Consider the following 12,904-nt stretch of genomic DNA (forward strand, 5'->3'; position numbering starts at 1 on the left):
TGTCTGACACATCTGAGTTGGCAAAAGGTCACTGAGGCATGGGAGAGTGAGTTTAGTTTCTGCCGTTCTTGATAGCTCTGTTTCTTGATAGCTCTCAAGGTTTGCTGTGGAAGGAGGAAACAGCTTGTTGGAAACGACAGTGAGGTTGAGGAACTGGAGCCAAAGATGAGGAGGACTGCAATGGGCTGGTTTTGCTAGGAATTAAGTGTATAGAGGGAAGTTGGGAGGGAAGGATGAATACAGACTGTAAGAGGAGATAGGTTGAGAGCTAAACGCTGAATTGAAGAGGTATTCCATAATCTGTTTCTATCTCTACAGTGGAATCAGAGACTTATAATCTCTTGAACTGTTTTTATGATTTTGTCCCAAAGCAGGGTTGAACTAAGCAGACCTGCTCTTTGTGTCCTACTTATGACCCTCTCAGTTCTGCCTTTGTTTGAATAGCTTTGCTGTGACCTGGCAGGTCGTTTGTTTCTATACTGGCTTCCTGCACAGCTTCAAGAAGTTGTTCTGGAGCAATTGAAAGGGTGCCAACAACTTATATATAATAGGAATGAGTTTAGTGGGAACAACGACTGCATTAAGGAAAAATAAAAAATCTTTAGCTCTTTGTATAGTGAACAATTTTGAAGTTTATTGTCAGCAGTGTTATTCTCCTTCCTCTCTCTTGGTTCATGTTGGGCAGGCTTCCAGATTGGCTCTCTGCAAGATGCCAGGATATTTAAGATTTTATTAATGTTGGAGATGTAGCTAGAGATCTGTGTATGCCATAGGATTTCTGCCTTTTTAGTGAAAACATTTACTAACAGTACATTTAATATGCTGTTTTTCAAGTGCAGAAAGACAGAGCAAGATACTAAAAATGTGGAAATAATTGGACTAGAATAGAATAGTTGCAATGGGAAGGGATCTATAACAACAGGTCCAGCTGCCTGAACCCTTCAGGGCTGACCAAAAGTTATTGAGGGCGTTGTCCAAATGCCTCTGAAACATTTACAGGCCTGGGGCACTGACCACATCTCTGGAACCCTGTTCCAGTGCTTGGCCGCCTGTTGGTAAAGAAATGCTTCACAGTGTTCAGTCTAAAACTCACCTGATGCCACTTTGAGCCATTCCCATACATCCTGTCACTGGATACCAGGGAGAAGAGACCAGCACCTCCCTCTCCACCTCCTCTCCTCAGGAAGCTGTGGAGAGCGAGGAGGACACCCCTTAATCTCCTTCTCTCCCAGACAATCCCAGTGACCTTGACCACTTCCCACAGGACATTCCTCATACATAGGACATGCCTTGGCTTTTAAATGCCTTAAACTTCTTTAAAATATTGTCTCAATCTAAAAACTGCAGTGAGAGTTTTCTTGCACAACCTTTAATCTCTGTGTAAATTACGATATAAAGTGTCATAGCACTTCAGAAATTAAATTAGTTGGAATTATTAACTGAATCTGTGTTTTCACAATCCTCAAATGTTTGTAATTTCATGTATTTTATTTTTCAAATATTATAGGAATTAGAATATTTGCTGGAAAAACATAGTGTTTTAGAAATGGATTTCCTGAAGGAAAAAAAAGAAAAAGTACCACATCAAGATCATTACAAGACACTCCAGGTAATTTCTTTCTTGTAGTATCTTACTTTGTTTTTTAGGGGGTTTTATATAGAGTATGTTTATGTCCAGCAAATATTTTTTAAGTATCTATAGGCCTGCTTCAAAGCCCTTTGAATTTAAAGAATTTCTAAGGTTTTAAGATCAGAGTCTGATTCTTGGCATTACTGGGAATACAGGTTTAAAACCTCTCTTGCCTAAGTACATTATTGTAACTGGGATCACTCATCCTTCTTATGATATATTTCATAAAATGGATGAAAAGAAAAACACTTTGTATGATGAATGTGTTTAACAGCATGACTTAGGGTGTTCTGAAGTAGCCAATTATTTGTGATGCGTAACCTAACCTGAATATGGACCAGTTTGTGTTGCATAATAAAAACCTGTAAAGTATCATTAGATGCTAGACAATGTAATTAAAATTGCTTCCATTGTTAAAGTTAACAATCATTCATTAAATACATGTGTGAAATCTCACATACAAGACAGATTTTCCATTGAAATTTTCAGTCATCTCCCAGTGTTATAGCAGGTCAAACAAAATTTCAACATTTCAGAAGTTTCTGTTGGTAATTCAGCTTCACTTAACTTTTTTTGCTGCTGGGGATGGTTTTTAATTGCTACTGCATTGTTTCCTTTTTCTACTTTTGGGTTGCTCTAGTAATTTGTATTGAATTCCTGGTGGCAGTACATCTTAGGATTTACAGTAATAAAATCATGTAGTACTGATTTTTCATTTTTTATGTGTAACATCTTACAGAAAGAAATGTTTGCTTAGCTATGATATAAAAGTAAGGTTTGCTTAAAAACCTCCTGATTTTGCTTAAAAACCTGCTGATACTGGCTAATGTTTTTGATCATCATGAACAATAGTGGATTTGATGTTTTAATGCTTTTACTCTGCTCTTCGAGCAGAAGTACTTAAATAGTGGAAATGTTACTGAGGTTTACAAGTATCAGTCTGTCATAACTCTTTCAGTCAGGTACTACAGTTTTCAAAAACATCAATAAAAGAGTCATAACCTTTAATTTACTCTGTAGAAATGCTCAAGCACTTCCTCTTGTTGCCTTCTGGATACAGACAGAATCAAATCAGAGCAGGAAAGTTAGTCATGCTTCTGAGAGCTGACTGTTAAAGTTGCTTTCATGAGACCTGAATATTGGATGTCTTCTTTTAGTACAGCTTGAAGTTTCTTTTGTCTTGCTGCTTTGGCTCCTGCAACACGAGGGTCAGCACCTGTGGCCACACACTGAGCAGATCTGGCAGCTCCCTAGAACAGATGTCTGTCTTGCTGGCTTTTCCTTTCCCAGTAGAAACAGCTGGATATTAGTGCTGTTGACTTGAAAAGCTTAAAAGCAGACTGCAGTGGTGACTCTGGCATGGCTTTGGGAACTCTCAGGATAAGGTTTCCAACAGAACTGATTTTGGCATCCAAAGCTGTAGGTGTGCACTGACTTAATTCTTTTTAAATTAAATTGCTATGTTAATATTTGAGTATAATGAATAAAACAAAGGCCTCAGGAGATGGTTCTAACTGGCTTTTACATGAACATTCATTATTTCATTCACCTTTATATTTACTAATTAACTGACTTCCAGCACTTGTGACAAAGGGAATTCTCAAAAGCTGCTTTGGAGGTAATAGAGCCAGTCAGTTAATTGCATTTTTAACAAGGTCTCATATTTAGATAAGACTCTTTTCTTTTCTGTGAATTTATTATGCTTAGTTCTGAGAGAAGATTTCATTAATCTTTGTCAACTAAGCCAGTAATTTTTTTTTCATCTTTTTCTACTGATTTCTGCCTCAGTCAAGGATGACAATTTTGTTTTCAGGGTTTTGTTGTCACAAAATTGCTTCAATAAAATATGTTTTCAGGGTTTTTTTTATATAGAATCATAGAATCAGAGAATGGCTTGAGTTGGAAGAATTGTAACTAATAGTCATAATTATTATTCCTAATCATGGGAGGCAGAATTCCAAGTCTTTGGTATAGTCTTAGCATTTAACCAATGGATGACAATGGAGCATTGCCACATTTGTACTTGTGTAAAACCGAAAAGTAAAAAGTTCTGTGTTTCATCTAAATAAAATTAGCTTTTAAGAAATCAGGATTGAACAGACCACATAGTATTTTCACGTTCTTAATGTCGTTTCCATATGTTACTGCAACAACCAGAGACAGTAAAGGGGCAGCAGTGGGTTCATAAATAGAATAAACAAATTGGTATTAACTAGTATTACAGAGTTATTTGGATATTTAATGCAATGGTCTCTTTGAGATCTTGAACTCATATAAGCTAGTAAAATTGGAGTTATGATTCCCACATTCCTGATTCAGTGTTTGTAGTATTTAAGAGGCAAAATAACATACTTTATTTCTAACTTCTTTGCTTATGTATTGGAGCTGAGTTAAAATTGCTGTGGGAAGTGTAATTTTAGGGGTTTTGACTTGTGTGCAGTATTGCAATCATAAAGTTGCCATGTTAGCCTTATAATTCCTTGCTTGTTTTAGACAGGAAAGAAGCAGGTGCAAATGTGTCTGACTTTTATATTTTCTTTGTTGTTGTGTCAGTCGCTTTTTTGATCACATGGTCATATATATATGTTCATCCCAACTTTTAACACCAGCTCCTCTAGATGTGAGGTGCTACATATTTTCAAGACATTTAGAGCTAGTGGGTAATAAATGTTTTTGACTATAATGCAGAATTAGTGGTCATTTTAATCCTATAAGTCTGAAATTTTGCTGTAGCCACATTACAATATGTTATAGAAATGAACAAAGGCTGCATTTTAAAACTACTAAACCCTAATTTTTACTACAGTGAAAATCCATCAATGGTGAAATGAGCATTCCTGCTTAGTAGGTGATGTTCTCTTATTTGCAGAACAGTGAGGGAACACTTAATTTGTGAAGGGAAGATTCTGACTGGGTTCTAATGCTCTGAGTAGGAACTTGATTCTTTGGACAGATTGTTAAGCTGATAAGACTTCTGATGTTTGGTCTATCTGCAGACAACTGGTTTGGATGATTCACTAAGAACTGGATCATACTTTGCTGTTTCTCTGATTTACCACACAGTCACATTTGAAGAAATACTGCATTGCTGCTGGAAAATTCTAGTTGTGGTTATACACATTTTTTCCCATCATCATCCCTTTCTGGAACTTAAACAGGCTGTTTTTTTTAAAGAACAATGTTGTTGATGTGGTGTGATCCTTCTTTTTGAAATAAACTCTTTTTTTTTCTTTTGGCAACTGACTTCTTCTAACTTAACAAATCTATAGTTGTTTTAAAAACACCAAAATAATTTTCTTTTGGAAACCTTTGTTTCTGTTCTGCCATTTTTTTTTTAGGGAAAAATCTTCTAAATTTTTATTGAAAAAGTTACTTTAATGTGCTTATTATATTTAGCACTATTACTGTTATTGCAGAGAGTCGTGATTGGAAATGAATTAGGTTAGTACTGTAATTTCACTTCAAATAACAGTTTTGGGTGTAAAAAAGCAGGTCAGATAGGCTCCTTTTTTAAGTGGTGTTTTAGAAAGGTAAGAGAGGAAGCTTATACTGAAGAAAAAATTGACAGATCAGCACATAATGATCCAAAGAAACTTCACTAGGTCATGCAATAACACCCAGATGGGATTAAAGGGAATGATAACTTAAATAAAATCATTGCTGTGTTAGGTGTTATTACATTTATTTATTTCTGTAACTGTTGATATTTGGGGAACTTTTTATGTGAGTAGCTGTACAAATGTCACATTTAAATTGTACAGCTTCAAATTATGAGGAAAAGACTTAAAGTGCAGTTACATAAAGACAGGAAAGGTAAACGTGAGGTTTTGGGCTTGTTTCTTCCCTCTAAATTTGGAGGGAATTTATTTTTATTGTGATTAATATTGCATGTTACTTTGTTGTTTTCTTTTAATATATTGGACCCATATATCACACAAATTCATATACACCAGGATGCATACTTGGGTGTGTCTGCCTCCTTGTTTTTGAAGATGGTGCTTCCACATCCTTTTTATGTTGGAGTTTAGTGAGGAGCTTCTTGTTCACTCATGCAGGCCTCCTGCTGCCTTTGCTTGACTTCCTGCTTGTCACAGTGAACCATTGTTGAGGTTGGAGGAGATAATCCCTGAGTAGGAACCAGCTCTTTTGGAACCTTCTTTCTAGGAATGTGTCCCATGTCCCAAGCAGTCCCACAGACAGACTCCTTTCCTGAAGTCCAACATTGTGATCCTGCTTTTTGCCTCATTCCTCCCCCTCTCCTGAACTCCACCCTCTCATGGTCACTGAAGCCAAGGCAGGCTGCCATCAATCTTCACATTCCCAGGCAGTCCTTCCATGTTTCTAAGGATCAGGTTCGGTGGAGTGCCTTGGAGATTGCTGTGTTAGGAAGTTGTTGTCAGTATGCCCCAGGAATCTCCTGGATCTCTGTGTTGTCCCTTCAGCAAATAGTGGGGTTGATGACATTCCTCCTGAGGACCAGGACCTGTGAATGTGAGGCTCCTTCCTGATCCCTGAGTTCTTCCCTGATCCCTTACCCCAAAACAGAGCTCCAGGCATTCCAACTCCCCTGTCACATAAGAGGCAACACCCTGTCGTCGCCTTCCTGGTCTTTCCTTCCAGATGAGTGCATTTATGATTCTGGAAAAGGTGTTCTGCAGGAGATTGGAAACAGGTCTTGGAGGTAGGTGGTTTTTATGGCTGGAGTACTAGAAAATGTATGTTTTCTTACAAAACTAATATATGACTTACATCCTGTTAAACACCATCTTCTAAGAAAATATTTAGGTTGGTTTTAGGTGCAGACATAGAGGAGACAGAATGCTAATAACAAAAAATAGGTGTGAAAAAAAAGTTTATGTACTGTACCTGCAAACAAATTTATAAATGAGATTCCAGGAAATTTCATGGGTCACAGCAGGGTTTAAAATTATGGAACACAGAAAAAGGGGGAATTTCAGAAAGGACACTTTAACAGATAGCAGTGCATCTTTTTGCTGAACTGGGAAAGGTATTTATGGATATGGCAACAATCCCTTGCCCACCTCTTTTTCAAGTGAGTGCCAGATACCTCACGTTTATTTATTCACCTTTAATTTTTTTTAATATTACTCTATGTACTCTTCTTTCAGACACTCATTTTTATTCAAAGTCTTTATTTATTAGTAATTTCAGAGCTGTTTATCTTTTGGCCTGTTTTTTTCCCCCCAGTTTTGATGTCTTCTTTCCTCGAAACTATTTTTCCAAATATGAGGAAAAATAACTTTTTATTTCTCTTAGGAAAAGATTCTGCTCTCTTGCCTCTATGTTTTCCTCTTAAACTTCAATTCTTCTTTTATTAATTATTTTGTTGGTTTGTTTCAGAATTATTAGAAGGTTGGTTATAAGACTAAGCATAGTGACTTTGTTTTTAAAATATTAAATTTAAAAATTAAAAAAAAATGTGTTCAAATATACCTCTCTTATGCTGCTGTGCTTTTACTTAACAGTTTTGAGATCCCTGACTTGCCTTATAATCTAGTTTTCAGTTACAGTTATGAAGTGTGCCTAGCATTTATACTTTTACACTTACGTGCCTCCTTTCGCTCCCTGATTTTAAAGGTATTCAAGAAATTGGGCTTAAACAACTTTCATTTTCTTGATGTGCAAGTAGGTATAAGTAAAACAGGTTTTTTTTGGAATCAGTTTTTGCGTCATGACTGCTTTCTGCCTGTCCTGACCTGTTTTATGCCAGTGTATCCTTGATTTCTTTGCGTTTGCTAATTTATGTTTAGTGTGTCAGAAGTCTGTAACGGCTGCTGCCCATCTCCATTTGCACATTCGCAGCAAGTGTGTTCAGGATGATTAATCTTTTTCTGTTTTTTCTATTTAATATGGAAATTCTAATTAAAACAGTTGTGAAATGTCCAGGTCGGAGTTCTTTACCAAAAAGCTTGTCTCAGCAAGATCTAACTTTTGTAGGAATAGTGTCTTACTGGATTTTTGAGGGGATAATGAAAATGTGCAAAATGTACTCAAAATTAAGAAACCTGTGTAGAGGAAAACTTGGATAATGGTACTCTTAAGACAACACTTGTAGTCCAAATACCTGTTACTTGGTATAAACTTCCTTTAAAAATGTCAGGAACAGTTCCAAAGCAACTCCATGTCCCTGGACCCACTCAAGTCCTGTTTGTGTTCAGTGTAAGTCATCTGACACATTGTAATTATTGTGAGTACTTGACCACTGCTTACTATGAAAATAGTAAATCTTTGCCAAATTAGTCACAATTATTTAATACCTTTAACGGCATTTTTGTATTCAGTGTTTATATACTTGGAAGAAGTAAGATGCACAGCAAATATTAAGTTGATATTTTGGGAGAATTTTGAAGAATTGTCTCTTCATTGCCCTTTAACTGTTAAATCATCTGATTTGGTTCATAGTTCATTTATAAACTTTGAATGGCTGCAGAATGCAGCTAACTATATTGCTGAACATTTTATTGCCTAATTAACCTGTTACACCTTTGAGTTCTTCAATCTGTATTAAATTTGGTATTGAAACAGTGATCCATTGAAATGTATGATTTGCAATTATTAAGCAAATTTATTTGTATAAACATATTCTAATCTAACTAATTCACACATTGGAAGTTATTACACAACCATCAAACTCTTGTGACTTACATATCAAAGTTAAATTTATTCTTGCATTCTCAGTTACCTTGGAAACTTACTTATTAATTATGTCTTTAAGTTTTAGGCCCTTTTTACTTGAGTAAACTGCCCAAATGCTAATATATAGGCAAAATGTCAACAAATAACTAGTATTTTATACTACTGCAAAGACATCTAACAGGTCACTCCTATATAGCTCCTGATGCTGAGAAAGCAGTTCCAGTGGTAAAGTATTAGTTGTTGCAGTGAGCACAATAGAATATAAATGTAACATCAAGGTTTGAAAACTGCCATCTGATTATGAGAAGTTTTAAAAGAACAATAAAATAATGTTTGGGAAGTGATACAGATAAGAAAAGGTGTAATTCAGTTCTAGTCATATATCAACATAACTGAACTGCTGTTCCTTTTTTTTCCCTTCAAATAAAAATGCATGTTTATAAGGTCAAAGCAGTTTTCTAGTGTATATTCTTACAGTGATTATTTTTGGTTTTGTTTACAGATAGCCATAGTGACACAAATTATTTTTAGTTACTTTACTGTCGCTGCTCTCAAATTAATAAATAAACAAGGTTTTGCTGTTTTATAAGTTTTTTTCCTCATTAAAGGCTTAAAGGGTCCAGAACAGCATGTGACATGTAAAATAATCACGTACTTAAACTACTGAGAACTTTTTTACTATTCTTGGCTGAAGGTTTATCACTGAAAGAAAACTGATATTAATGAAAACTAGAATATCTGTTCTTAAACCTGAAGGATATTGAAATAAAACAGACTTTCCTAGTTCCTTAAAAATAAATCTATTATTCAAATGTATTGCTAAACAGATACAATATTTTGGTTTTGGATGCACCTTACAAATCTGAGCATTCTCAGGCAAATAATCGTTTAGGATGGTCAACATTAATTTCCAGAAATAAATATCATAGTGGAATTATGAAAGTGGAAGTCTGAGTAATGCTTAAAAATAATGTAACATACTGCAATAAAGGACTGAGAGAAATTTTGATTTTTTTTCATGTATTATAATTTTCTTTATATTTTAACAATAATTTCTGCTATTAAGTGTGCACTTAATGTACTTCATTTCTATTTAGAGAGAACAATCCAAGTTTCTGTGCTGCGTTTTCAAGGGCCTGAGTTTGTAGTCTGACTTTTGAGCTAAGTAGGAAGTGAGCATGTCATTGAAAAGCAAATTCCCATTGATCTGATAGGTAGAAAATTTGAAATAAATTTTGGTTAATTCGGGCAAGCTCAGAAGGAAAACTTAGTTTGTGTTCATAAGCAACATATAATGTAAAACATTCTGAACCTCCCTTAGATTCAAACTGTAAACTGAAAAAGTACTTTTTATGATTAGAAGTAAGTGTTTTATGATTGGCTCTTTAAGGAGATATCCGTTTCCATGTTTCTGAGCTAAACCATCATTTCAGACAGTGTTTGGTGCCTGCTTTTGCGACACTGTTTTGTGAAATATTTGGTTTAAAGAATTAAATAAAGCACAACCCTGAAAAGAGGTCACTAGAGAGGACAATTCCTGGGTTTCATGTGGAGTGGGATCATATCTCTGCCCCTTGGGAGTTCCCTTACCTGCACAGAAAGCCCCGGTGACCCGTCGGAAAGCAGCTGCATTTCAACTGGAGTGGTGAGAAGTTCCTTAAGTGAATGGGACTTGGACTCATTGCTTATAAAGGTGCATTTTAGCTCTGTGTCACTTTAACACATCCACTGTTATTGTTTTAAGATAGATTAGGCTGGTTCTACATATCCTGTACTGTTATTTACTCTGAATATGGTGACAGTTGTTAACTGAGGAAAATTATTCAGGCCTTTATGATATTCAGCCAAAAATGCAGTGGACATCTCACATGCAGGGCGAAAAAGGATACTGTAGCTAACAAAGACTACAGGAATAGTCTGAAGAAATCTGATATTTCCCATAATATTTTCATTAGAGAGTTCTCACATGGATAAGGGTCTAGTGGCACTTGCCCTCCTTCTTACATCGTTTGTCTTTACTTGCACATTCTTTGAGAACTGATTATTTATTAAATAAAAATAGCAGCTCTTTGAGGCACGTTGCAATTCCTGTGACAGTATTTTATCAACTTTCAACACAGTCCTGTTCTGTCACCACCAATTAAATTATCATATACCAATCACTGCCATAGCTGACAAATCTTCCATTGCACAAACAGAAACAGTATTTTTTAAGGAAGAATCAAATTTTTATTTGGGTTCTTTTTTGATATTTTGTATTCTTAATTGCTGCCCCACTACTTTACATTTTTAAATGTGACCTCCAGTCCTTTAAACACCTTTACATATGCTTAATAAATCTGTGTATATCCAGTTGAGGAAGGTTATATTCCAACAGGATTTGCTTTCCCTTTTTGAAAAGACTTTTAGCCAAGAGCCTTACTGTAAGCGATGTTTGTGCCCCTCTGAAGAGGGGAGCTGCTCAGAACAAGAACGTGCCTTAATCATGATTTTTCTCATCTGGATTAGCCAATTTGTGGGAGGTCTGACGTAGTATAAAAAACTCAGAAGCTTCAAACCAAGTTAAAATACAGCTAAAGCTTTCTGTCAAATTCAGTCTTAATGCTGCAGCCTTTTAAGATGTATTTACATTTTAATTTCTCACATACAACAAAGACAGACTGAGTTTGTTTCTGCATCCTTGCCAGCTGGCTTGGCTGAAAAGGAACCGAGGGACTCTCGAAAGGGGCGATGTTTGTAAGGTCTTGGTTTATGAAGTTAGAGGAAATAATATTTGTGTCCACATTAGAACCCCTCTGCTTCTCCCTTGCACTCTTTCAGCATCAAGAGGGTTCTTACTGGGGGGCAGGGTTTTTTCTGCTGTGGGATATTTGGTGGGATTTTTTGGTTTGGGGTTTTTTTTTTTTGGCGAGGGGAGGTTGGCTTTTTTTTTGTTTTTTAACTGCGGCATATTGAATAGATTAAAGAAGAAGCTATGGAGCTACTGTTGTTCAAAATAAAAAAATTCAAAGATAAGAACCGTGGTTTTACTGTCGTTGAAGGGAAGGACAGAGTGAGGAGTGCAAGAGTGTATTCTAGAAATGATGTAATGGCAACGTGAAAAAGATCTAGGGAGTGAGTAAGTGTTAGATACAGCAATGGAAAAGTCAGTCCCTGTCTCAAATTTATGCATTTGTCAATCTTTCTTACAATTTCTTTTTTTAAGTGTTAATACCATCAAGATCAGTAAGTAAATGGAGTATATAAAATAAATTAAACAGCCACATCACTGTCAAGAATCTCAAGTTGTATTCTTCATGGAGTATTTTTGAAAAAGCACAGGTATATGTCTAGTTTTGTTGTTTACACTATAGCTTTAGAATTTTGAATATTTATCTGTATGAATCCATTTGCCTTTAGTGACCAATAGTAGGACTTGTTAAAAATAGATGACATGGCATAATGATCTATAATTTTTAAAATCTAACCAGTCTGTTTTTCAAATTGCAATTAAATTTAAAAAAAACCAACCAACAAACAAAAACCCAACAAAACACCAAAACCCAATTAAAATCCAACATAACTTTTAGTTACATCTAAGTAACTTCAGGTGTTATCAATCTTGCTGACTCTTTTGTAATGTTACATCTGATGTTTTCTGGCCTAAATAATTAAAAAAAAAAAAGGTTAATTTTTGGTGATTTTGACTTTGGGATTTTGGTGAGACTGCTTTTCTTTGAGGAAGGGAATAGGTTAAATATATCATCCTTTTAAGAGATTGGTTAGATTTTCCACCTACCCCACCCCCAGAAACAAAGCTTTTCTCCTCTTAGGTGTCCAGGTTCATATCTGGGCTCCAAAGTATGAGGAGGGTGTTGTGGGGGGGCTTCAGTGTATTGTTTGTTACAAATACTGTAGAACTGGAACTTCGTTGCTGACAGGCAATTAGATGTTGTCATCGTCTTTGCTAATCAAGCCAAAGTTTTTAAACACACATTTAAGAATTAAATACTGTCATCTTGTATGGTCCATCTTACGTGTTGCTTGAAAAGGAGTCAAGCAAGACTTTCTTCTCTCACCTGCGAGTTTAACATTATTTATTTGTAAGAAGTGTGAGTTTAGTCACCCCAGAGATGGGAGGTGGTAAAAGAAATAAGCCAAACCAGGCTCTCATGTGTCAACCAGCACAACAGTTCAACTGATTTCAGGGGTCCCTCTCAACTGTGCATATGCAAATACATGGAGTCTGGGAAGCAAGGAGGAGGAGCTGGAGCTTCATGTGTTATGTTTGACATCATTGAAGTAACTGGGACGTGTTGGGGTATGTTGTGTGGCTGGATCTTTAGTACGGAAGAGTATCAGCTCGTTAAAAAGCCATGGAAGAAAAGAGTTGTCGTTTATAACAATGAGCAGCTTCAGACCAGAGAGTCCAGGAGTGATGAGAGAGCTGGCTGTCACTGTGAGAGAGTTCTGTGTCACTATGAGAGACTTCTGAGGGAAGTCTCTGATTATTGGAAAAAGACAAGGAGGATGATGGATGGATCCAGGCTTGCCAGCCTTTTGGGCTTTGGGAATATCATGGTGCAAGTGCTCTTGGCAGTCATTTCTGGGCACATGAACAAGATGATTGGCAATAGC

The 12,904-nt window shown here is 36.1% G+C and overlaps 1 protein-coding gene across 8 annotated transcripts in view; it reads left to right on the forward strand.

Annotated features, from left to right (window-relative positions):
* The window catches only part of CCDC91 (coiled-coil domain containing 91), a 119,591-nt gene that overhangs the window by 37,197 nt on the left and 69,490 nt on the right, over positions 1 to 12,904 (forward strand). For all 8 annotated transcript variants that reach the window (XM_064654271.1, XM_064654276.1, XM_064654273.1 and 5 more), the window contains exon 6: positions 1,508 to 1,609. In XM_064654271.1, coding sequence (XP_064510341.1) covers positions 1,508 to 1,609 — 102 coding nt within the window. The remainder of the gene's footprint in view (positions 1 to 1,507; positions 1,610 to 12,904) is intronic.

This window comes from Pseudopipra pipra, chromosome 5, assembly GCF_036250125.1.
Source record: "Pseudopipra pipra isolate bDixPip1 chromosome 5, bDixPip1.hap1, whole genome shotgun sequence".
Lineage (NCBI taxonomy): Eukaryota > Metazoa > Chordata > Aves > Passeriformes > Pipridae > Pseudopipra > Pseudopipra pipra.